At 37.3% G+C, this 27,974-nt stretch overlaps 1 protein-coding gene across 1 annotated transcript in view; it reads left to right on the top strand.

Annotated features, from left to right (window-relative positions):
- Positions 1–15,225: 15,225 nt before the first annotated feature.
- Positions 15,226–27,974, top strand: part of Tmem236 (transmembrane protein 236) — a 50,000-nt gene continuing 37,251 nt past the window's right edge. The window contains exons 1-2 of the mRNA XM_015483280.2: positions 15,226–16,179; positions 18,055–18,187. Of these exons, the coding sequence (XP_015338766.1) occupies positions 15,923–16,179; positions 18,055–18,187 (390 nt within the window). The 5' untranslated portion in view covers positions 15,226–15,922. The remainder of the gene's footprint in view (positions 16,180–18,054; positions 18,188–27,974) is intronic.

Below are 27,974 nucleotides of genomic sequence, written 5' to 3'. Positions count from 1 at the left end.
CTTCAGAAACCTGGCTTCTATAGGAAGACCGAAACATTGCAGGTCAGAACAAAAATTCTGGGGAAAAAGTAAGGTGCATACAAAAACAGACCACATGAAAGTGGAAAATGTGAAGAGAAGCCATGTAAGTTTAAACCACACAGGAAATCTATTATTTTACAAGTACTCAAACATAAATGATTATGTACACTGGAAAAGGACCTTACAAATGTTTAAGTGGGAAAAAAATTCAGTTTTTTCAGTTCTATTCCAAAACATGCATGTAATACTGGAGAGAAGCCGTATGCATATATACAACATGCTAAAACCTGCACTAGTTCTGCTTCCCTTCATAGACATGAACAGACTCATATGAATGTAAACATGTGATAAAGCCTTCACTTGTTGGAGATAACGTCATACACGAGAGGATTCACATAGGAGAAAAGTACTATGAATGTAAACAATGTGGGAAAGCCTTTTTCCCATCACCTTTAAGTCCATCAATGACATCATACTGGTGAGAAGTCTGATGCATGTAAACAATGTAGTAATGCCTTCTTTCCTACTGCTTACCTTCACATGCATGAAAGAACTTAACACTGGAGTAAAGTCCTATGAATGCAAACACTGCAGTAAAGCCTTACAGAGTTTCAAATGAGAATAAGCTCATACTGCAGCAAAGCCTTACGAATGTAAACAATGTGGGAACACTTTCTCAGTCTGCTTACCATCAAAAAATATGAAAGAATTTATACTGGAGAGAAGCCTTATGGGTATAAACAATGTGGTAAAGCCTTTGCTTATTATTTCCCTTAAAAATCCTTGAAAGAACTAAGTTGAGAAAAGATCTATGATTGCAAACAATGTGGGAAGGCCTTCACTTGTCACTGTTTCTTTCAAATACGTGAAAAAACTCATACTAGAGAGAGACCCTATGCATGTAAACAATGTGTTAAAGCCTTCACCGTCTTCAATTTGACTAGACAATATGAATGAACTAATTCTGAATAGAAGTTTATGAATGCAAATAGTTTGCTAAAGCCTTCAGTAGTCCACTTATCTCCAAATACATGAACAAACTCAGAAGCCCTATGAATGTGAACAGTGTGGTAAAGTCTTCGCTTACAGTTACATTCAACATCAGACAATTCATACTGGAGAGAAGTCCTTATTAATGAAGGTAATGGAAGATAATCATGTTATTATATTTTTCTTTGTAGACATAAAAGAAGGTGTACTAGAGAAAAGTCCTTTGAATACCCAAAGCTGCTATAACGTCCCATATTTCCATTCACCTCAAAGACGTAATCCAGAAAAATGTCTTTTTTTCTTTTCTTTTTTTATAATACAGTAAATTTGAGTGCTCTCAGTTACTTTCAAAGCCTTTTCACTCTTACTGTAAAACAACCTCCTGAGTGTATGTTTCCTTTTCCTTTCTATACATGTAAGTTCTCAGTGGAAAGAAACCCTGTACACTTGTTATGTTATAACATGGCTAATAGAAAATTTACATATGTGACTCTTTGTGTGTGTGTGTGTGTGTGTGCTTGGTATCTAACTCAGGGCCTTGAGCATGCTGGGCAAGTACTCTATTACTGATCTGCACCCCAAGCTCTCATCATATTTCTATTACTACCCATCTAGGACTTCTGGGACCTGACTGAAGTCTTAAAGACTGTGTCTGACCTGTGGCAGACAGCCTCTGCAGCAGGTCCTCATGACACCTTCCTCATGATGATTGTATCTTTGTTTAAGCCTTTTCCTTTGAGTGTGAGCAGGATGTTGACTTGCTGATAACCAACAGACTACAGGAAAGGTAACAGGATGTCACTCTAGTGATTATATTTTGTCATATAAGATTCCATCTTGCTAGCAAACTGAGCTTAGAAACCCTCTTGCCAAGTGCGGCCTCCAGATGAGAACTCAGTCCTGGATAACACTGTAATCATACCTGGAAGAGGTCCAGCCTCCTTATCCCCAGAAACGGAGATCATAATTGTATTCTGTTTTAAGCCACTAAATGCATGGTAATTTTTTATGTAGCAAGAGAAACATAGGCTGGGAAAATAGGGTCAATGCCCAGTGAGAACTATGGAAGTCTAGCAAAAGGGAAATCTGGTGAGAGTAAATCTCAGCAGGTATCATTTGAGTATTCAAGTCTTCAAGTGGTACACAGTGCTCTGGTACTGAGTGAACTTTCTACCCCTGTTTTGCTTTCACAGTCACAGAATAGCTTGGTGATTATTTCTTGTTTCTTGTGTTGGTCTGCGTCACGTTGAGCAATTTCTGGTCCATCTGACTTTTGAATGTAAATTTTGGTGGTTTGTGGGATTTATTAGCTACCTGGGTCCAGGCCACAGGGGCATGGTTAAAGTTGGCCTTATCTTACTTCTTGGAGTCCTGTTGGTGTATTTTAAATTGAATATTATGGGAGACACAGATTTGGTCCTAACCTCTGTCATATTAGTCATAGTGATGGATTGGTGTATCGATGGGAAAATTTGCCAACAATTAAATGGAAATGTGGGCTAGCAATTGTTGGGAGATAAATTCTCCTTAGTTTTTTCATAGTTCTATACACCTTGTAAGCAGAGACACTAACTATGTTTTTCTAAACTATGTTTTCAAGGATGTTTGTATAACAGATAGTTTTTGAAGTAGAGATGTCTCATGGAAATTAGTGCAGGTTTGTTAGAGTCTTAGAAGATACAGTTCCTATCTCCAGTCAGAGCAAAAAGCAGGCAGGTTTGCCATGGTAAAATATTTGGGTTCTCTAAGCTCAGAGTTCTTCTTTTGTTCCACAGCCCACTGCAAATGCAAGTGTTACCTGACCTTCGTATGTCCCCTGTTCTTGGGGAACTGGCACATGAACATGCTGGTGTTCTGGCTTCTGCTAATGCTGTCAGTAACACAGTCATCTCTTTTGGAGTCATGCCTGCTCTTATGTTGTCCACTGGCATTCAGGGAACTATGACAGGCTAACCTTTTAGTTTGCAAGTAGAATAAAAATTCAGACCCTTTATAGATTTCAACAGTTTTATGTTAGGTAATTATAATAAAGTTACAAAATGGTTTATTGTGTAGCAGAATTCAGTCACTCATGATTAAACCTTTTCCAATATAGATTTGCATGCCCATGTATTTTTCTATGAGAGGAAAATGATTTCTATTTGTTTTATTAGATAAAATTACTCCATTTATTTTTAAATTGTGCTGTACCAACCAACAAGCAGATCTTAGGAGTGAGGTTATCTGGGTGGCAATGGCTTTTTCAATGGTTTATTGCATTCATTTTTTTTTCTGGCCCTCAGTTTTATCATGTATAAAATGAGATAATTATGGGATTTATTAGCTACCTGGGTCCAGGCCAGGTAGCGTAAGTTTCCTTCCAAGTACATTACTTCCATGTAATATAAAAAATAGCATCACTTTAATTTGATATATTCAGCAGGAACTTACATTTCCCCTGCTGTTGGACAGGCACCAGTGTAAATGCTTTTCAAGTAACTCAAACTAGAGTGATATTCACATCCTCATGTGTAACATGAAGGAATGAGGCAAGAGAGCCTAGTAGTTTACTCACAATCCCCAGCTAGACTGTTTGAATGACTGAAACCTAGTTAAAGCTTGTACTTTTTTTTTGTTCAAATATCTTTATAGTTGTACATGGACACAATATCTTTACTTTGTTTATTTATTTTTATGTGGTGCTGAGGATTGAACCCAGTGCCTCATGTGTGCAAGGCAAGCCCTCTGCCACTGAGCCATAGCCCCAGCCCAAAGTTTGTATTCTTATTTACCATGCCATGCTGCCTTCCATCTGGTCACTGGACAGTGGAATCCCCCTCTACTGTGTGAGAGGTATGTTCTGAGAATGCTACAAGCCACAGTGGAGAATGAAACAGTCCCCACTCTGATCTCCAGGATTTGGGCACTCATGGAAAATTTCATTTTCTTTGTGTGTGTGTGTGTGTGTGTGTGTGTGTGTGTGTGTGCGCGCGTGCATGTCCCAGAGGACTCCAGTGTGAGCATTTATGTGAGAGAACACTCATTAGAATGCAAAAGCATACATTAAGTATAGACTAAATAATTGGCTCCAGGTTTAAGATTGTTTGCAATACACTTTAGGGTTCCAATCTAATGGTAGTAAATGTGATCAGAACTTCATAGGGAACTAGGGAGACATAATTGGCTCCAAAACCTTTCTGTTTGGTGACTAAGATTTAAAACATTGCATACAGAAATTAAAATTCTTATGTTTAATCTTTTAAAAATTTTTTAGTTAATCCAGATCCTCTTTATGTATGTTAATGTAAATACCAGAATCTTTTTTCTCTTTGTATCTACCATTGCACCAAGGACAAGATTTTTTCATAGTATTCACTTAGTAAATATTGAGTGACTGATCAATTCCATTTCAAGTATACAGTCTGAGTCTTCAGAGTCATGGCCCTGGAGGAAGCAGGATTATACTCAGGAGGTTTGACTTAATACTTTAATGAAAGAATTATTATTTACTTAAGGGAACAGACAGGGGAATTGAGGCATCTGCAAGTGTCACCACCTCTAGGCCTGTAGAACAAGTGTTTGGTGTCCAGTGTCTGGAATCCAGTGAGAACTGAACCTATGGACAGGCTGACACTAGTGTAAGTAGCATACCAGTCAGGAAAGAGGGACAAGGAAAAAAATACCACAGCTTCCCATGCTGTCCTCTGACCTCCTACCAGTCTTCTCATTGGCTGAGCCTAATTGGAATAGAGAATGAAGGGAGAATTCTGGGAAATGATGGGGATGGAGGCAAATGGATAAGAGTCAGCATGCTAGAGACATTTGGAATGAAGCATGCAACGCCATTTCAATCAATTTAATTTGTCACCTGCAAAAACATTAAATTTTTATTTTATATTATTTAATGTAATCATATTATCATGTGTAATTATATTATCATGAACATCATTTTGTGAAAAGCCAAACATGTTCTAGGCATTTTCCAAATAATTGTTTAATATGTACATTGCTAAGAATTTACCTAAAGCACTGAATTTAAATTATCAGTAGGTGGTGCTGCTGAGATTGAGTCTTGAAAAATCTAAAACAGATATTTAACTGAAAATTATCTAGGCTCCAGACAAGTTATTTGGGAAAAAGAATTCAGTGTTATTAGGCAGTCAATTTCCCATTCATCATTTTACCATGCCATCTGGAAAATGTTGATGTTTAGAGTTTTGATTTGCTTAATATGCAGCATATTCTAGGTTTGCTCCAAAACTAAAGAAACTGAAACTGACATAAATCTTCAGAATCTGAAGGAAGAACATATTATCAAACATAATATTGATCATTTATGATAGGTTGTATTGGGGGTGGCTATTGCCTTCATGTTTAAATTTACTGTGATAGATCCAAGAAACAAATCAGAATGTGTATTAAGATTTAAAAGAAAAGTTCAATTTGAGTTTCCTGGAGAAGAGAATTATATGCAAGGAACTTCAGAGCTTTACATTCTGGCAGAATCAGAAGTGACCCTCTGAGGTACCATTTTCATGTCAACTTTCAAGATATAGAGAGGACTTCAGGCCTTTAACCAATTAGAAATAGGCCCATAAAAATCATGCAATTATAAAATGTCCAGTCTGGTATGGATATTAAAGACGCTGAAATCTCTATTCGCCAACCTACGTCAAAGAGAAACGTAGTAACATATAGACTCCCAGGAATTTGCCTGAAGATTCTGATTTGGTAGGTCTGAGATGGGACTGGAAACCTGTAAACTAACTAGAATCCCAAGTGATCCTTCAGTTACAGCAGTTTGGGAAACATAGTATGCAACCTCCTCCTTTTAAACTGTTTCCTTACCCACTTGGTATAAGGTTCACAAACAGAATTCTAAGGTCACAATCATCCTTGATTAGTTGATGAAAACCATGGACCCTCACCCCAGAAAAATGTTCCTGCCCAGTTTTGCATATAGTTTCCCGTGCTTGAGAGACCCTCTAGAACCCATTTATGTAACTGATCTTATAAAGCTCTATCCTATAGAATCAGTTTAAAACTCCAGCCTGGATTTCCTATCCCACCCTACTGATGGAGCCTATTGTTTAATTATCCCCATTATAGCCAGAAGTTGTGAAAATAGACCCATTTTATAGATTATATTCCTGAACACATGAACAAATTAAAAGGATCCTATATGCATTGCTTGAAGGTCTCCTGTTCTTCAAAATACAGAATAGAGTCTGTTAAGGAAATTTTCCAGTCAGGATTTCATGCTGTGCAGTCACTGATATCTTCAAGGGGGTTAAAAAAAAAAAAAAAGTAAAGGAGACTGATGGTCTGTCAAGGTGTGTGTGTGTGTGTGTGTGTGTGTGTGAGAGAGAGAGAGAGAGAGAGAGACAGAGAGACAGAGAGAGTCATTCTTGCAGCACAGTGGTAAAGTGCAGGGACTCACCCAGGCTTGGCCAGAGACTTTCCAACACATTCTTCAGCATCAGCAGGCCTGGATCTTACAGACAATTAGAGTTGTCCTGTCACTCAAAATTTTTAATTATTTCAATAATAAATTTGCTCTTAGTTTGAATTAATCTATCAACTGATACCATCCCTATGATATAAGCCTGAAGTATTATTATCATTACAGAGAAGGGTCATATAGATAAATTTAGACACCTTAGGTCAGATCCTGAGATGTCAAAATAGAAAGCATATCTGGGCCACTATCTCTGTGTTGGTGATTTAAACCATTACAGTCTGTTTTCTTCTATATTTATTATGATGATGAGCTTGCTGTTTGAAATTGGTTCGTTCAGACTTAAGTAATATAGGAAAAAAAAACACAAGTGAAGTGGGAAGACAGTTTTAAAAAAACTTACATATGGACCGTTTTAAAATTAGGTCGTACTTTTTTTTTAACGTGTGGTGTTTTCATTTCTTTAATTTACATTTCCTCATTTTAACAAAACAGTGCAAAGTTGAACATGTACTTCAGAACATTAGTTAGTAGTACTGGGGTCTAATGATGAGTAAGTGGACAGAAAGGGGTTAACATCATAGGCTGGAAAGGCCTGTTTATAAAGGTGGCCCTCTGTTGGCATTGGGGAACTTGGATTGGGAAGGATTTCCACCATTCCCAGAACTGATCAGCATGGCCTACTGTGCTTAAATAATTTGCATGAAAGATGTGGTTTATGATGAACACCTGCTTTCATTCTGGGACTCTGGAATTTTGAAGCATGTCAGGCAGAGAGTGCTTACATGATAAGCCCCAAGAAAAAACTCTGGGCACTGAGTGTCTAATGGGCCTTCCTTGTTGGCAATATTTCATGTGTTTTGTCACAACTTATTGCTGGGATGATTAACTGTGGCCTATGTGGCTCAAAGGTGAGAGGATCCTTGGGAGCTAGTTTCACCCCCTGTACCTCCTCCATTTGAAGCATTGTCTTCAAGTCCATTTGTTGTAATAAATCATAACCATGATGATGACAGTAGGCCAAGTCCTGTAAGTCCTCTTAGAAAATCTTTGACAGTAGTGTTAGTTTGGGGGTTTCTCCAACACAAGATCTATTTTGGTTGTAATTTTGTTTTCCTTAATACTAGTTTTGTAAGCAAGAGAACGTGCCTGTTTTAACTTTTACCGGAACCTCTAGGTTGATCAGCACCTCTTTCCTTTACTCCCAAATGGCCTGGGCATATGTTTTGCTTCTGCTGAAATTACCTGTAGATCCAGCTAGACTAAAAAGCCTGGAAAACCCAGCGTCAGTGCAGTAGGTAGTATAGACTTCACCCAGGTCATCTGGGAAGTCATTCAGCTGCTCATTCAATAAAGATGTGTTGAGACCTTACTATGCTCCAAGTACAAGTCTAGGAAGGAGCAGAAATCAAAATTGTTAAAAAAAAATTTTTCCCTCCAGAAACTTACATTATGTATAAAAATATATTCTAGTTCAGGAAACAGGTAATTAAATAATAAGATAAACATGATGGTAGTTTTAAGTGATAAGGAGAAAAATGAGGCAGGGGGATAGAACAAATAAATATAGAAGAAAACAGACTGTAATGGTTTAAATCACCAACACAGAGGTAGTGGCCCAGATATGCTTTCTATTTTGACATCTATTCAGGATCTGACCTAAGGTGTCTAAATTTATCTATTTGACCCGTCTCTGTAATGATAATAATACTTCAGACTTAAATCACAGGGCTGGTATCAGTTGGTAGATTAACTTAAACTAAGAGTGTTGACTTTAGGATCATTTAAGGGACCTACAGAAAGCAAGGTGGCTGCCTTTTTGGATGTTGTGGGGAGAGCTTTACATTCTGAGAGAACAACGAGGGCCAAAGGCTTTATGCTTGGTATGTTTGCAGAATATTGAAGAGAGTGATGAGGAGGGACAGAAACAAAAATCAAAATTACAAAGGAGGTAAGGGATAGATGGTGTAGGGCTTTGAAAATCATGGTAAAGCCCAAGACTTTGACTGTAAATGAGACAGGAGGTCACTAGGTTGCTTTTGATGAAGAGAAGCTCTGACTTCTCTCACTGAGTGTTTGTAAAACTAAATGAGCCCAGTTTATATAGTGTGATAAGATACAGTATATTATGAAAAACTACATATACCTTTATAGCCAGCCTAATCTCTAGGGTGTATAAAAAACTCAAAAAGCTAAGCACTGAAAAAACAAATAACCCAATCAACAAATGGGCCAAGGAACTGAATAGACACTTCTCAGAAGAGGATATACAATCAATCAACAAATATATGAAAAAATGCTCATCATCTCTAGCAATCCGAGAAATACAAATCAAAACTACTCTAAGATATCATCTCACTCCAGTCAGAATGGCAGCTATTATGAAGACAACAATAAGTATTGGTGAGGATGTGGGGGAAAAGGCACACTCATACATTGCTGGTGGGACTGCAAATTGGTACAGCCAATATGGAAAGCACTATGGAGATTACTTGGAAACCTGGGCATGGAACCACCATTTGACCCAGCTATCCCTCTCCTCAGATTATACTCAAAGGACTTAAAACCAGCATACTACAGGGACACACCACATCAATATTTATAGCAGCACAATTCACAAGAGCTAAACTGTGGAGCCAACCTGGATGCCCTTCAGTGGATGAATGGATTAAAAAAATGTGGCATATATACACAATGGAATTTTACTCAGCATTAAAAGAGAATAAAATCATGGCATTTGCAGGTAAATGGATTGCGTTGGAGAAGATCATGCTAAGTGAAGTTAGCCAATCCCAAAAAACAAATGCTGAGTATTTTCTCTGATATAAGGAGGCTGACTCATAGTGGGGTAGGGAGGGGGAGCATGGGAGGAATAGACGAATTCTAGATAGGGAAGACAGGTATGAGGGAAAGGGATGGGGCAGGGGATTAGAAAGGGCAGTGGAATGTGATGGACATCATTATCCAAAGTACATGTATGAAGACTCAAATTGGGTGTCAACATATATATGTATATGAACAGATACAAAAAATTGTGGTATGTATGTGTAATAAGAATTGTAATGCATTCTGCTGTTGTGTATTTAAAAAGTAAAATCAATAAAACTAACTAAATAAAAATTTTTAAAAAAGAGAAAAAAATAATTGTAAAATAAGAGTATCAGAAAAACATGGGAAAAAAAAAGAAGGGTAGTTTAGGCTGGAAGATTCCAAACCCACAAGGGCTTTTAGAACATTAACTCAAAACTGTGCTTCAAACCAAACAAAACCCTCACTACCCAGTGGAGTTAGGAAGCACTGCCCATAGAAAACACCATGGAAAGCTAAGCTATTTTATCTATGTTGACCAAATTAATTGGATAATTGTTGTTGCCTAATTTTGTGAGAGTATGGGCAAGGCTACTAAAAGAAATTCCAAATTTTTTTAATGTAAGTAACCAAAAATTTGGAGAACTGCAAACTTGAACCCTTAACAGTAAAGATTTGGAAAGTTTAGGCCAAGGCATCCTTGAAAAGTCAGGGATAAATTTATGCTAATTATAATTAGAGAAGTACTTACGTTTAAATAAGTTTTATTTATTTACATAAGTTTGTTATGTTGAAATACTTGAAAGGTCAACTCAAATTGCTGTCTCTTGAAAAATAAAATTTGAGAAATGTGAAAAGTGAAGTGACTGCTTTTCCTTAAATATCGCTTTTTGTAATTCCCAGCTTACTAGGTACATGGTTTATGTGATGGCTATACAGTGGAATGGGAGGTATTCATTTGTTCTCTTTCTTCTTCTTTTAAGACCTAGGTAATTATAACCGAAAACCATTTCAAGGGAGCACAATAATTATTTTTAAAAATTAAGGTCATTCTCTATATTTTGTTAATTTTAAGAAGAGTTAATTCAGTTAAAAGGGTTACAAAAGTGAATATGGTGTCATTTTGCTCTTACAAAATTGCTTAAATTACATAATAGCCACACAAACGAACTTGTACTTTGTCCTACACTATAAATTTAGTATGTCCAGTCTGCAAGTGCTTAGCGGGGGGTGAAAATGACACATAGCAAATGATGTCAGAATCTTACCAAGTTCCCTCCAGGTGATTTATTTGGTAACACCTGTTTACGAGGATCACAATTTTATTGGAAATTGTAAATAATCAGTGAATTGGGCCCAGAGACACGCTCTCTCCTATTCCTTAGACTCTCTGGAGATCCAGGTTGATCCCGAGAGCAGTTTCACTCCATCAGGTCCTGCCTTTCTGCACATCAACACCATACGATCACAGGAAACAAACCACGGATATGCCAGAACATTCCTGGCAGTTTGTACATTTTGTTTCACAAACCCTCCACTGAAAACAATGAACAAACCTTGAGATTACAAATGATCTTACTAACAATTTTAGATTTTCAGTTTTTGACTTCCTGCCTGCAGGAAGGAAATGACAGTTGGAAGTGTGGAGAACAGGTGTTCCTCTGGGCAGAATGATATCTTCTGCTTACTAAAATAAAAAACACTGCATCAACACTCCTACATGGAAGTGAATTCTAACCACAAGACTCAGTCTTTCCACCACGGATCCAGCCTCAGAAAGCCAAGTCTGTTCTCTAACCAGGAAGTTCTTAAAGATAGCAAAAAGAGCAGGCGAAGGCACAGGGTTCTTCAAATCAGTACTGGACAAATCCAAGGAAAGAATTTGGGTGGTTTGAAAATGTACCTCCTCCATGTCCTTCCTGTTATTGGAAGTGCAATTTCATGGCAGAATCATCAGGGGACTTAAAAGGGAAGGAATCAGGACTGGAGTAAATGGGTCCCAGCTGAAGGGTAGGTGGTTTTAAAAGCCTTTTTTCATCTCCCTTTGTCTTTGTTTCCAAGTCAAGCTCTGGCATTACTTCCTCCCAGGTAGCTTCACGTTGGCACAATGGCATTCTTTTTCTCTGCCAAGCTAGCTAGTTGCTGTATCACTCACGAAGGAACATTCCCTGCCTGCTAATCTGTTAAGTATAATTCAGGCAATGACACTTTAGAAGGGCTAAAAAGTGAAATAGTTGAAGGCTATTCCCTGGACCAGACAAACATCAGATGGTCCTCTTCAGCTTTCTTTGATAATGGTCACATTCATTCTGGAATATGCATTGTTTGAAGGCATATGGGCTGGGAAATGTTGGGAAAGATATTGTAGCATCAGTGTCTATAAAGCCTTTGTGAATGCTCAGAGAGGATTGGAGTCTTTTCCTAACATTCATCATGAGATTAGTCTGATCTGCAGTCCAAGGGGACTTTGTCTTTCTTTCCTTGTGACCCTAAGGAAAGTTGGTTATGAAGAAAAGAGAGCTGGTAGCTGTAACTGTGACCAAATCCAGCAAGGGTGACCGGGACCAAGCAGGGAAATGGAAGTTGTATACTGAGCTAGAAGATTTAATGGGGCAGAGAGTGCATGATTTCTCCTTCTGAAATGTCAGAGTGAGAGGCAGCATTCCTTGGAATAAAAGAGCAGCCATTATCAAATCTCTGCACATTCCCCTGACTGCACCCTGCTTCTCTGATCCTTCCTTCATTCCTTCCAGGAATATGTATTAAGGGCCTATTATGTGCTAGACACTGTGCTGAGAGAGAACACAAAAATGAAAGCCGATGTTCCCTGCCTTGGAGGAGCTCATGGAAGGTGTAGGGACCACATGTAAACCAATGAGCTAGGGTGATAAGTCGATCCTAGGATTCAAAAGGTATTTTGACATAAAAAAGGAAATGCTTAATTCTGTTTGGAGAAAGACAGTAAAGAAAGTTTGCACAGAATAGAAAACACTTGAAATGACTGTCAAAGCATGAAGGCTACACATCCAGCTTTCTCGTATGACAGCCGAAGGCAATCCAATACACCCCAAATGCCCGGCCAGGAAAAAGTTATTCAAAGCTTTCCCCTGTCTTCTGCTTGCTGCTTGAACATTTCACTGCTCTTCAGTACTGTCAGTAAAAGGATAAGTGGAAGTGAAATTTGTTTATCTGGCTTCTGCTTAAAGAAAAGCAAGGGAAAACAAATTGGTGAAGGAAAGGTTAAAAGAATAGAGCACAAACTTTTTATTCAGTTGGAATGTCTAAAATCATTTTCTAATTTTTATGCTTATGAAATATTCAGACTATGGTAATATTAATCAAAGGCAAAAGCCTTCTTAACCTCACCTTCCTCACCCACTCCTCAGGGTCAACACTATCAACAGTTCAGATGAGTGTCTTTTTGGATTTTATAATTTACATACAAATCTACAACTACAGTATTTTAAGAAAAAAATGGGATTGTGCCGTTGATTATTGCTTATATACTGTATCTGCAACCTGCTTCTCTCCTCAGCTTACAATATAGATCATGGACATTCTTAGAAATATCTTTCAAAGGAAATGTCATTGCACTGTACAGAGACAATGACTGTAGAAATATTGTAGCTATTGCTTTGAGCCAACAGAAAGAACAATCCAAGTCCAAACTCACTTCACTGGGAAGGCTTCACTTGATGAACTCTACTTTGGGATTTTTTTTTTTCAATCTGGTGTTTTCCTCTGAATTATCCAGTATTTTCACATGTTGTTTCTGAATGATATTTGGCCCCTGCTCCTAAACATACTACTTTATGCTATACTCAAGCCCTTTGTGTGCCGAGGAAAAACTGCTTGTTATAGGGATGTGTATGAACTGGAGACTTCTCCAACTGAGGTGCCTGTTTGGAGACTGGTCTCTCTTGGTATGCTTGCTGCTCCCTGTCCATCTGTTCCAGTCTTCTCACTCTCCAGATTGGCATTGTGACTCTACTTGCTTCTCTGTTTCTTCCCTGTCTGGCTTCTGTTTGTTTGTTCGTTCATTCATTCATTCATTCATTCATTTATTAGAGAGTTACTGAATATTACCAACATGCCAGAGCTGGTCCTAGCACATATAGTTTGGTTCACTCTAATTTCAACTCTCAATCATGGTCTTCTTTAAATCCACTAACCAAATGCTTCCCATGTTTCTAAGTCCAAATTCCTAAAGGGTGAGAACTGATTGACTCAGGTGACACCAGACCTTATGGAGACATTCTATGGCTCAGAGCCTATTTGTCCAGACACATGTGGCTCCAGAAGGAGGATGGAGGACCATGGGTAGGATGGCCCTTCACAGCCCTAACCTGTGCTGCACGCTGTCTCAGATCTTACCTGTGCATTTGCGTTGTCTCCCTGACCTGTACGTAGTTAACAGGGACTGCCATGGTCTGCACACAGCAAGTGTTCAGTGGACCACGTTAAAACTGTCAATCATTTCTTCGCACACAGTAGGGCTTTCTAGGGGCAGAGGGCTAGAACCACAGACTCCTTCCTGCTCAAAGAAAGATTAGCTAGTGATAAGAGCGTTGCACTTGATAGAAAAGAGCAGGTCATGTCACATGAGTGCTAATGCTCTCTGTGTTGTCTTTGAAGTTAAAGGTGAAGGGAGAGTATAAACCAGAGGAAAATTATGGGTGGGAGAGACACCTCGAGAAATACTGGTTTGTGTTAGTCTGAGAGCAGGCACCGGGGACCATCTAGAGAAGCAAGCTTATAGGAGGGACAAGAGTCACTGCCTGTTGATTCTGTCCCCCCCTGGTCACCCCTCCATTGGTATTAGCAAAGGCTGTCACTTTTTGCCTGGCTTCCTGTGGTTCCCACCAGTCCTCCCTGCCTCCTGGTAGTGCCATTTCTGTCTTTTCTCCACATCAGCACTGACTTGACTTTCCAAATGATCAAAGGATCCCTGTGTTTAGAAAATATTGAAACTTTGTTTTTTACTGCCTGCCACGCCCCTTCCCCCAATCCTTAATGGGACATTTTTTTTTTTCACTCCCATCAAGTTTTCTAACATCACTTTTTCCTATTATCTGCTATGCTACACCACACTCTTTTTTTTTTTTTACTTTTTTATTTATTTATTTATTTTTTTAATTTTTTATTGTTGGCTGTTCAAAACATTACATAGTTCTTGATATATCATATTTCACACTTTGATTCAAGTGGGTTATGAGCTCCCATTTTTACCCCATATACAGATTGCAGAATTACATCAGTTACACATCCATTGATTTACAAATTGCCATACTAGTGAACACCACACTCTTCTTTAACAATATTTTTTAGTTGGAGATGGACACAATCTCATTATTTATTTATTTTCATGTGGTGCTGAGGATCGAACCCAGCCTCACATGTGCTAGGTAAGTCCTCTACCATTAAACTAGGGCCCCAGCCCTACACCAGACTCTTATTAACCAGTGCATCCTCCCTGCCTTCTTTTTTTTCTGTCTGAAATACCACCGACAACCTCCATCCATCTCCATTATCGACATTTTCCTCTCCCACAGGCCAAAGGAGAAGTCCTTCTGTGTGTCACCACAGCATTTATGCTTCTGACCTTTGTTCTTTTTTGTTGTTTATAGGTTTGTTTTTTCCATTGGACTGTGAGCATTTTCAGGACAGGAACCTCTTCATTCATTTATCTTCACACCCTAGTAAAGCACTCACCATGAGTGCTCCAATATATTTTCTTTTTGTTCATGTGTGTGTAATGCTTTATTTACTTTTGGTAGTAAAAATTAAACCCAGGGTTCTTTACTACTGAGCTACATCCCCAGATCTCTTTATGTTTTATTTTGAGACAGGGTCTCACTAAGTTGCTGAGGCTGATCTTGAACTTGTGATCTTCCTGCTTCAAACTCGAAAGTTATTAGAATTACAGGTATGTACCACCACACCTGGTTCAACCATATTTGTTGAATAAAGGATATTTATGGACACAATTATTGTTTTTTAAAATATTTGTGATACCTCTTAATGTGCTAAGCCTGATAAAAGTTTTCTAATGTTGTCATTTTAGTTTCTTAAGAAAATAATGTTAATCTGTGGCTTATGATAATCAACGTGAAATAATGCATGAAAATAAGTATCAGGAAACATCCTGGTTAGGAAGTTGACAAAACGAATCCAAACTCCCTTTTTGAACACGTCGAAGAAAAAGGAGGGGCAGTTCTCTAAGATGAAGATTCAGAGTCTGAGTATCTCCTCTTTCTCTGTTACATCTTTCTTTTTAATTCTATAATGACACTACTTCCTGGTTTTACTTAACAAGGTTTGCATATTGTAGGAGTTTTTGTGCTAAAATTAGCAATAAACACTACATTAAAACAAAACTCTGTTTTTACCAGTGTTTCAAGACAGGATTTAGAGTTCATTCGATTTCTAATAATGGATGTGCAAATACGTTTAGTGATCACTCCCATAATGGCCCTGTGTCTTTAAGAGACTGTGGTTGTTAAGCTAGAAGATCATTGAACCATATGAGGGTCAATAAAAGAATAAAGTCACTGGTTAGTGATTCGAGTACAAGGAACTTGATCCTCATTCAGTATCTGTGTGTCCATATGCTGCTCACTGTCAAAGGGGGAGCAGTGGATCCCTGGCAGCTTGCTTCTCCTCAGGATGGCTTCTGGAAAACTGATTAAGCTCATAGTTTTTGAGCTGCTGGAGTTTGCTGCTTTCTCAGTCCCCACTCTGGTGGTTATGGAGCAGTTTGCCACCGCCTATCAGACGACAAGGAATGTGTCTGAGCCAACACATTATTGGCTGATCGTTTCCTGTTCTATTGCTTATGTGGCTTCAGTGACTCTATTGATTTGGGTCCCCATAAAAGTTATCTTATACAAGAAACGTCATCTTTACAAAAAAATCACAGGATGGTAAGTAAAACAATTCTTTGGCAGGGAATCCCTGGGAGACTTAACATGTATTTTCCAATGTACTATGAAGAAGGATGAGAGCCTAGCACTGGTGTGTATAGACAAAGGGAGATCAATGGTAAAGGTACAATCACTGTCTCTGTATTTTGATACTGTCGTATCTTCCACTTTTTCATGATAAATTTTCTAAGTGATAAAAATTATATGTGTTATATGTGTGGTGTTAGCTTGAGTCCATGACATCCTAAGTTGCAAACATTGCACCTTTATGTCTCTGCCCATTAAATCGCATGCAGTTCTCACCATTAAATTATACAATAATAATCATGAGATTAGGATGTAGAACTTTACTTTGGTGTAAATCTGAAAATAATGTCTTTTAAATGTTTACATTCCATTTTTCGGATCTAAGGCGTAACTGGACCATTAAGTAACTGAGATACTATAAGCAACTAGTTCTTTTAGATTAAAAAAAAAAGCACTTTACTATGTTGATAAATTCTATTATCCTTTTACAGAAAAAGTACTTCAATAACAATACAGAAATATTTTTAAAAAACCAAGATTTAATGTTGGTTTAACTAGCAGTTTTGCTAAAGGCTGTACTGATCTCCTGAAAAGTATTGAGAATGAATCATCCCTGACCTTGGTAGACTTTTTCTTTCAGATCTTCAGATATGATTCTTACCTACCTGGGATTTTAAAAATTTTCTCTGATATAAATGTGCTTACTGATCTTTTAAAGTAAAAAAAAAATGGAAAACACACTTGTAGAGTGAGGAGCTGGAAATTGAACACGAGCAAGGGTATAAATGTAGAGATAATTGATAGAGCGATCTGGCTAGAAATATCTTTAGGGGAATGCTGAAAGGGAGAGGTGAAGTGTGGGTGGAGTTCAAGAAGTTCTCTTTAAATATGGAGAGCGGGTGTGGCTCCCCTGAACACTGTCAGAGGACTTTCAGTTCTGCAAGAATAGAGCTCTTAAGGATTTTCCCAAAATAAACTATTTGCTTTCATTTGTGGCTATTGCTGACATAAGTGAGGTGTAGAGCCTTTCCAACTTTGGCCAGAGCTCCAGGGTCTCCGGTGGGTAGTAAGGAGCTAGCTTGGGCCCTCCACCCGTCACAACCTACAGGAGTTATTTTTGACTGTCCAAGATTCTTGGTTGGACCAGAAATTGTGAGGGAATGATGGACGTTCCAAATGACAGCAAGAGTAAACCAACAAGAAGCTGGACCACTACAGTCCAAGAAAAGCTCTTGGGTTTGTTGTTTTTTTCTTCACGTTGGCTCAAATCTCTAGGACTTAGCTGGGTGCAGTGGTGCACACCCGTAATCCTAGTGGCTCAGGAGGCTGAGGCATGAGGACAGTGAGTTCAAAAGCAACCTCTGCAAAAGCAAGACGCTAAGCAACTCAGTGAGACCACGTCTCTAAATATAATACAAAACAGGGCTGGGATGTGGCTCAGTGGTCGAGTGCCCCTGAGTTCAATTCCTGGTACCCCGCCCCCCAAAAAGTCTCTAGGATTCTATGTTCCGAATGTCACTTAGGCAACAAACTTTCCTATGTCATTTGCTATTATTACCATTATCATTATTATTATTAAGCTCTAATTGCTTCTTTATGGATAATTTATTATGTTCTGAGAGCATTATATATGGACTTCATTTCACCACCTCAATATGAGTATGTCACCTCACGAAACAGCTATCTTAATGACTTTACCATTATTATTCCCAAGAGAAAACTGATGATTAGAGAGATTAAGCAACTTTCTCAAAGTCAGCCAACCAGTGAATGGAAGACTTTGGCCCTAGATCTGTCTGACTGTATAATTGATACTTCTAACCACTACCCTAAACTATCTCTTTGAAGGTCAAGGTCCCAATCATTTAAGGCAATTGAGAGTGAGGAGGAGGGTAGTCCTTGGTTTCTACCCTCTAGTGCATGTTGTATTCTGGTTGCTTCTGGTGTCTATACGGATTTCATTTCTAACATCCTGGTGCAGGTATTCCTCCTGAGCTAGAATATCTTGCTTTGTGACAACAATTAAACCTTTTAGCAATTTCTCTTGGGAAATCCTCTTCCAGTCTTTAGTTTCTGTGTATGGGTGTAGGCAGCCACACATGTATTAAATAGATGACAGTTTATCTATGATTTCAGGGAACTAGGAAACAATTTCCTCATAGTCTCATTCATGAGCACTATAACATTGCTCTCTTTTAGCAGTACAAAATAGCAAAGACAGCTACTAAACATTATTCTAGTAGCTTTACACATTCTGTGTTATTAAATCTAAATTTGATGACAAGCCAGTGACATGGAAGTGCTAAGGTTCTCATGTTATAGATGAAGAAACAGAAACTTAAAGCAGAGATTAACTTTGTCAAGTGATAAAGCTATTAAGTGGTGGTGCTGGGATTTGTTAGCATGGATCTCTGTCCTTCAATGTAATTTTCTCTATCTCATGCAATTTTTCTTTTATTCTTCCTGATTGTTTTTTCCATATTTTTATTAGAGCATTATAATTATACATAATGGTGGGAGTCGTTGCTTCAGATTTTTATGTGAACCCAATATAGCAATATGATTTGGCCAATATTATTCTCCAGTATTTCCCCTTTTCCTTCCCTCACTCCTTCCCCTGGTTCATTTCTCTACTCTCTTGGTCTCCCTTCAATTTTCATGAGATACGGGGATCTCCCACTCCCATCATAACCTTTCTTTTTTTTCCTCTAGCTTCCACATATGAGAGAAAACATATGACCCTTGGCTATCTGAGTTTGGCTTACTTTCCTGCAAATAACATAATTTTGGTCCTCTTTATGGCTGAATAAAACTCTATTGTGTGTGTGTGTGTGTGTGTGTGTGTGTGTGTGTGTGTGTGTGTATATATATATATATATATAAAATTTTCTTTATCCATTCATCCATTGACAGGCTCCTAGGCTGGTTCTATAATTTGGCTATTGTGAATTGTGATGCTATAAAGGTAGGTATGCATGTGTCACTAGAGTATGATGACATTAGTTCTTTAGGATAAATACTGAAGAGTGGTATATCTAGTTATATGGTAGTTCCATTTCTTCCTTTTTTTATATTTATTTTTAAGTTGTAGTTGGACAAAATACCTTTTTTTCATTTACTTATTTATATGTGGTGCTGAGGATCAAACCCAGGACCTTGAACGTGCTAGGCAAGCACTCTACCGCTGAGCCACAACCTTAGCACCCCCCCGCCCAGTTCCATTCTTATCTTGAGGAACCTCCATACTGATTTCCATGGTGGTTGTACTAATTTACAATCCCACAAACAGCATAAAAGTGTTCCTTTTCCTCAACCTCCTCTCCAGCATTTATTATAGTTTCTATTCTTGGTAACTGCCATTCTAACTGGTTGGGATGAAATATTAGTGTAGTTTTCATATGCATTTACTTAATTGCTAAAAGTGTTGAACATTCTTTATATATTTGTTGATCATTTGCATTTCTTCTTTTGAGAAGTATCTGTTTAATTTGTCCATTAATTAATTAGATTTTTTGGGTTTTTTGATAAGTTTTTTTGAGTTTTTTATATATTCTGAATATTAATTCTCTGTCAGAAGAATAGCTCCCCCACCCCATTCTGTAGGTTCTCTCCGCACATTCTTGGGTTTTTTTTCTTTTTGCCACGCAAAAGCTTTGGAATTTGATGCCATCCATTTTGTTTTTATTCTTTTGCCATTACTTTATTAGAAGATAGGAAAGTAATCTTTAGCAAATATATTGTCTGATGAATTTCATATCACATATTTTCCTAATTTTTTCAGTGTTGATAGCCATCTTATTTATTAGTTCTTGGTATTATTTCCTGAGCTTTAGGAGTTCTATTGAAAAAGTCATTACCTGCACCTATATGTTGGAGAGGTGACCCTATGGTTTTTTCTAGGAGTTGCATAGTTTTTAGTCTAATTCTAGGCCTTTGATCCAGTTTGAGTTGACTTTTGTGTAAGGTAAGAGATAAAATTTTAGTCTATTTTTTCTAGATTCCAGTAACCATTTTTCTCAGTACCATATTTTAAAAAGTCCATCTTTTCTCCAGTGTGTGTTTTGGCACATTTGTCAAGGGTCAGATGACTGTATTGGTGCCGGCTTATTTCTGTGTCTTTTATTCTGTTACCTTGGTCTGTTTTTATACCAGCATCATGCAGTTTCTGTTACTATAGCTTGGTAGTATAATTTGAAGTTAGCTCTTGTGATTCCTGCCACATTTTTTTTTTGGCTTAGAATTGTTTTGGCTATACTGAAACTTTTATTATTTCAAAGGATTTTTGTTTCTAGTTCTATGAAGAATATCATGAGGATAATTTGACAGGAATTGCATTGAATCTATATATTGCTTTTGGTAATATGGCCATTGTTACTATAATGTTATTAATTCTGCCTATCCATGAGCATGGGAGATCTTCTTGTGTCTTCTTCAGTTTCTTTTCTTCAGTGTTCTATAGTTTTTGTTGTAAAGGTCTTTCACCTCCTTGGTTGGATTTATTCCTGAATATTTCATTTTTTGGGGGGTGGGTGGGTATTGTGAATGGTATTGTTTCCCTGATTTCTTTCTCAGCAGATACATTGTTGGTATATAGATAAGCTATTGATTCTTGTTTGTTGATTTTGTGAATTGCTACTTTTTGAATTTATTAGTTCTAGATTTCTTCTCATGGAGCCTTTTTGGATCTTCTAAGCATAGGATCATATAGTCAGCAAACAGTGATAATTTGACTCCCCCCCCCCACCATTTTTGTCATGGGACTTTTAGAAGATGGTTGATGTGTGGGGCATGAGAGTTCAAGACAAAGGAAAGCAGTTAAGAGAACTTATTGGAGGAAGATATGCTGCAGCCTTGCAATGGTAGCATCACAAACACATCTGCCCACCCATTAGAGAGCTTTGGGCTTATATGCACTTCTGTGTTCTTTGTTTGCCTTTGGCAAGATTTTTTCCAGGAGTGATTTAAGCTAAACAACAAGTAATTAACAGATTCTTGTGCCTTACCCATAATTCTTATTGCACAACCACCAAAAGCTTCTTCCAGGCTTTACATTATGTGTATGAGCTGCAAGTAATATGTATGGGGTAGTACAGTAGGGGATTTTCCCTTCTAGGCTATCATAGGTCAAACTTGGGTATCTCTGCACATGCTCCTTTAGATGATTGGGCAATTAAAAAAATTTTTTTTCATTTACATTTTGTGGAAGTCAGCTCCTCCAGTAACAGCAATGGTGCAGGATGAAAAGGAGGTCCTCAGGCTCACATCAGCTCTGCCAATTGAGGAGGGGTGGGGCCTGAGATGAGTCCTGAATCTATCTTGCCTCAATTTTTATTCATTTCATCCTCTTCCCTTGTTTCCAGCTTCTTTGGCTAAAACTCCTAGTACTGTATTGAGCAGGCATGGTCAGAGTGGACACCCTAGTCTTGTTCTTTTAAAGATATGCTTTCAGTTTTCCCCCATTCGCTGTGATGTTGGCTTTGGGTTTGTTGTATATAACCTTTACAATGTTGAGGTAAGTTCTATCTGTCCCAAGTTTCTTCAGTGTTTTGTTTTGTTTCATGAGTAAGTGCTAAATTTTATCAAAAGTTTGCCCTGCATCTATTGAAATGACTGTGTGATTTTTTTCCTTAATTCTGTTTCTGTGGTGAATTATATTTATTGATTTGCATATGATAAACCGTCCTTGCAACCATGGAATGAACCAACTTTGTCATGGTGTATAATCTTGTTGAATATGATTTGCTAATATTTATGTTAAGGATTTTTGCATCTAAGTTCAAAAGTGATATTGATCTGTTGTTTTCTTGATGTGTACTTATTGGATTTTGGTATTAGTGTGATTCTGACTTCATAGAATAAAATTGTAAATGTTCCACTTCTATTTTGTGGAAAGCTCTGAGGGGCATTTGCATTAATTCTTCTTTAAAGGACTGATAATTCACCTGGCCTTGAGCTTTTCTTTTTTCTTTTTATTTCTTTTTTTGGAGGCTTTTGAAAAACTTACTGCTTCAATCTCACTGCTTATTATTGGTCTGTTTAGGATTTCTAGGTTTTCTATATTATCTTGATTCAATGTTGGCAGTTCATATGCATCTAGAAAAATGTATCCATTTCTTCTAGGTTTTCAAATTTTTTACAGTGTAATTTTCAAATATCCCTAATGATCCTCTTGATATCTTTGATATTTGTGGTGATTTATCTCTTTTCATCCCTTATTCTATTAATTTGAGTCTTTTCTCTTGTTCCTTGGGTTTGTTTGGCTAGGAGTTTATCAATATTATTTCTTTTCAAGGAAACAAGTCTTTGTTTTATTAATCCATTGTATTAATTTTTTTATCCTCTATTTCATTGACTTCTACTCTGATCTTAATTATTCCCTTCTTTCTATTGGTGTTAGAATATTTTTGTTCTTTTTTTTCAAGGATCTTGAGTTGCATATCTAAGCTGTTTATCTGGGATCTTTCCGATTTTCTTATATAGGCATTTGTAACTATAAGTTTACTTCTTAGACTGAGCACAGTGGTACATGCCTATAATCCCAGTGCCTTGAGAAGCTGAGACAGGAGAATTGCAAGTTGGAGACCAACTTCAGCATCTCAGTAAGACCCTGTCTCAAACCTAAAAAAGAAAAAATAAAAAGGTATGGGGATCTGATTTAGTGTTGAAACACCCCTGGACTCAGTCCCTGGTACAAGACAAACAAACAAAAACAATATCAACAACAAAAACAAAAACAAAAAAAACAAAAAAAACCCTTTCTTCTTAGGACTGCCTTCATAGTGTCCCAGAGGATCTGGTGTTGTGTCACTGTTCTTATTTGATTCTAAGAATTTTTAAATTTCTTCCCTGACTTCCATCTCTCACTTATCATTCTCAAGTGTATCATTCAAACTCCATGTATTTAAATAGTTTATTTGGTACTGATTTTATTTGGTACATCTCATTATGATCAGACAAGATACAAGGAATTATAGAGACTTTTTTGTATTTGCTGAGTTGCTTTGTTGCCTAAAAATATGGTCTGTTTGGGAGCAGGTTTCACAAGAAGTTGATAAGGAAGTGAATTTAGCTCTTGTTGGATGAAAAGCTCTGTAGATATCTATTAAGTCCATTTGAATTATAATATTTTTTAGGTCTGAATAATTTTTACTGACTGAATGACCTATCTATTGGTGAGGGAAGTATGTTGAAATAACCCAGTATCATGTACTAGTCTCTGAGTCCTTACATAGAGTAGTGTCTGTTTTATGTAATTAGACGCATTGACATTTGGAGCATAAATGTTTACTATCAATTATATCTTTTTGTTATATTGCTCCTTTTACCAATATGAAGTAACATTCTATGTCTCTTCTGATTGGTTTTGGCTTGAAGTCTGCTTTGTCAGCTAGGAGAGTCACTGCTCCTGCTTGTTTTTAGGCTCCATTGGCATGGCATATCAATTTCCATCTTTCCCTTTCAGCCTGTGGCTGATTTTGCAAGTAAGGTCTCTTGGAAACAGCACATAGTTGGGTATTGTTTTCTAATCCATTCTGTCACTCGGTGTCTTTAATTGGAGAGTTGATATCACTCATTGTTATTATAGAGATATTTGTTAATTCCTGCTGTTTTGATTTATTTCTAATGTTTAATTTGGAGAAAATAAAATTTACCAGGTGTTGTGATGTATGCCTGTAATGCCATTGACTTGGGAGGCTGAGGTAGGAGGATCACAAGTTCAAGGCCAGTCTCAGTGACATAGCAAGGCCCTAAGCAACTTAGTGAGACCTGTCTCAAAATAAAAAAATAAAAAAATTGGCTGGGGATATAACTCAGTGGTAAAGCACCCTTGTGTTAAATCCCCAGTAACTTCCCCCACACATACCCCCGCCCCCCAAAGAAAAAAAGAGAGAGAGAAAAGAAAATGTGACAGAATGGTAAAAGGAAAGTTAGAATGTTCAATTGTGAACACAGAGCAAGCAGAAAAGACATAGCAAGTGATGGCTATAAAGAAAGAGGATACGTTGATTTTTGTGCAGGGTGAGAGATAGAGGTTTAATTTCATTTTGGTACATATGGATTTCCAGTTTTGCCAGCACCATTTGTTGAAGAGGCTATCTTTTCTCCTGTGAATGTTTTTGGCACCCTAATCTAGTATGAGATAACCATATTTATGTGGGTTTGTCTCAGTGTCCTCTATTCTGTACCATTGGTCTACAAGTCTATTTTGGTGCCAATACCATGCCGTTTTTGTTACTGTTGCTCTGTAGTATAGTTTAAGGTCTGGTATTGTGATGCCTCTTGCTTCACTTTTCTTGCTAAGGATTGCTTTAGCATTTCTGGTTCTCTTATTTTTCCAAATAAATTTTATGATTGCTTTTTTTATTGTTATGGAGAATGCCATTGGGATTTTAATAGGAATTGCATTAAATTTGTATAACGCTTTTGGTAGTATGGCCATTTTTACAATATTAATTCTGCCTATCCAAGAGCATGGGAGATCTTTTATCTTCTGAGATTTTCTTTAGTGTCTTTCTTTAGTGTTCTGTAGTTTCATTGTAGAGGTCTTCACCTCATTTGTTAGATTTATTCCCAGGTATTTTATATTTTTTGAGGTTATTGTGAATGGAGTAATTTTCCTGAATTCTCTTTCAGTGGATTCATTGCTGATGTATAGGAATGCATTTGATTTGTGGGTGTTGATTTTATATCCTGCTACTTTGCTGAATTCATTTATTAGTTCTAGAAGTTTTCTGATGGAATATTTTGGATCTTCTAGATATAGATTCATATCATCAGCAAATAGTGATAGTTTGAGTTCTTCTTTACCTATTTGTATTCCTTTAATTTCATTGTTTTGTCTATTTGCTCTGGCTAGCGTTTAAATCAACTCAAAGTAGATCAAAGACTTAAACACTAGAATAGAGACCTTGTGCCTAATAGAAGAAAATATAGGTCCAAATATTCACCATGTCAGCCTAGGATCTGACTTCCTTAACAAGACTTCTAAAGCACAAGAAGTAAACCAAGAATCAATAAATTGGATGGATTCAAATTAAAAAGCTTCTTCTCAACAAAGGAAAAAATTAATAATGTGAAGAGAGAGCCTAAAGATTGGGAGAAAATCTTTACCACATGCACCTCCAATACAGCATTAATCTGTAGGATATCTAAAGAACTCAAAAAACTTAACACACACACACACACACACACACACACAAAAAAAAACAACCCAAATAACCCAATCAGTAAATGGGCTAAGAAAATGAACAGAGACTTCACAGAAGAAGAAATACAATTGATCAACAAATATATGAAAAATTGTTCACCATCTCTAGCAATTAGAGAAATGCAAATCAAAACTATTAAGATTTCATCTCACTCCTGTCAGAATGGCAATCATCAAGAATACAGGCAACAATAAATGTTAGTGAGGATGTGGTGAAAAAGGTACACTCATACATTGCTTGTGGGACTGCAAATTGGTGCAACCACTATGGAAAGCAGAATGGAGATTCCTCAGAAAACTGGGAATGGAACCACCATTTGACCAAGCTCCCACTTCTTGGTTTATACCCAAAGGACTTAAGATCAGCATACCATAGTAACACAGTCACATCAATGTTTATAGCATCTCAAATCACAATAGCTACACTATGGAACCAACCTAGGTGTCCTTCAATAGATGAATGAATAAAGAGAGTGTGGTATTATATACTCAATGGAATATTATTCAGCTTTAAAGAAGAGTGAAATTATGGCATTTGGCAGTAAATGGTTGGAGTTGGAGAATATCATGCTAAGCAAAATAAGCCGATCCCACAAAACCAAAGGCAGAATGTTTTCCCTAATATGCAGATACTAATTCACAATAAGGTGAGGTTCACTAGGGAAGAATAGCACTAGATTAGGTAGAGGAAAGTGGTGGGAGGGGAGTGGATGGGATATGGAAATAGGAAAGATAGTAGAATGAAACAGACATTATTACTGTATGTATATATGTGATTACATGACCAATATGATTCTGCAAAATGTGCACTCAGAAAAATGAAATTATATTATTTCTATGTATGATACATCAAAGTACATAAATGCATTCTACTGTCATGTATAACTAACTAAAACAAAACAAAAAAAGTAAAATAAAAAAATTTGCAAAACAAAAAAATGAAAGAGGATATGGGAGGAATAGATGAACTCTAGATAGGGCAGAGGGGTTGGAGAGGAAGGGAGGGGGCATGGGGTAATTAATGATTGTGGCATGTGATGATCATTACTATCAGAAGTACATGTATGAAGATGCGAATTGGTATGAATATACTATATATACAACCAGAGATATGAAAAATTGTGCCCTATAGCTGTAATAAGAATTGTAATGCATTTTGCTGTCATATATAAATTTTAAAAAATTTATACATAAACCAAATAAAAAAATAAAAAAGAGAGAGAACAAGAAAATTTGAGTATTATAGGGAGAAGAAATGAGAGAAAGAGAAACAAACAAAAATATATGAAAGAAATCCAAAATTTAAAAAGATCCTAACCCCCAGAAGACAAACAAAAATTTTAAAAAACATTAAAAATTATAAAGATGAAAAAAGGAATATTTATGCATGTATATGTACATCTATGAACCAATCAGAGCATCAAGGACACCAAATAAATAAGTAAATAAATAATAAAATTAAAAAAATAAAAGAAAGACAAAAAGGGAAATAAGAAAAATTACACCACTGAAATGGCCAATACTGTAGACAATGAGGGACGTTTATTGACCTTCATTCTCTTGTGTGTGTGTGTTTGTGTGTGTGTGTGTGTGTGTGTGTGCACGTGTGCTGGAAACCATGGCCTCACACATGTTAGACAAGCACTCCACCACTGAGATGTCCTAGCCCTTCCTTCTGTGTCTTCTTGTGCCACGTACCCCTTATGGAGAACAAGGGTTGGGGGTTGTTAAACCCTTTCTTTTTGTGTTGCTCACTGAGGTGCCAGCTGGAGTGGCCTAAAACTGAAGTTGACTGGAATGGCTTTCAGCTTCATTTCATCCCAGTGTAAGGTAAATAGAATGGGAAAAATTGTTGATTGGACTTTTATCTGGACAAACCAAATTGATACATTTCCAGGATGGCACTGGGGCAGAATTCTAAATGGGATGTTCCAGTGGCTGGGGCTCAGCTCTAATCAGGCCTTTGGGACTTTGTCAGGTGGTATCTTCTCTGGTAAGGTTAGATCAAAATACCCATAATGTTGTGAAATTAGTGATTTCTGCTGGGTATCTGCATCTCAGAGACCTCTTGAGAATTCTTCTCAGGGCAGGGGAGCTAACCTCTTCACAGGTCTTACCCACTTTGCCATTCATGAATTTGGACTTTGCAGACTGAGTCCCCAAATATAATTACATACGCCTGTACAGCTTCCTGACCCTCTTCAATAAGGTCATGTCAGCCACCAGACTCAAAGGAAAAGTGAGCTGCACTCCCTTCCATATATCTGATGTGAATTCCATCAGATACAATCTTTTCTGTGCCTGTTTTTATCATAATCTGCTAGGTGCACCCTAGCTACATAGCAGGTGCTTCCTGAGACAGAATGGCGATAATTGCTATGATCTCCTGGATCCCACAGGAGCAAGATACAGCATGGCCTCTTAAAGATAGTTACTGTCTTCAGCTCTCCACATGCAAGTTGAGAAACACAGAGTACTTTTCAAATACCTGTTTACTATGCAACTAAATTCAAACTACTTTTCTGTATAGGATTTTCTTTTTTTTTTTTTTTTTTTTTTT

This window comes from Marmota marmota, unplaced genomic scaffold, assembly GCF_001458135.2.
Source record: "Marmota marmota marmota unplaced genomic scaffold, marMar, whole genome shotgun sequence".
NCBI lineage: Eukaryota > Metazoa > Chordata > Mammalia > Rodentia > Sciuridae > Marmota > Marmota marmota.
This window is presented reverse-complemented; position numbering and strand designations above follow the sequence as displayed.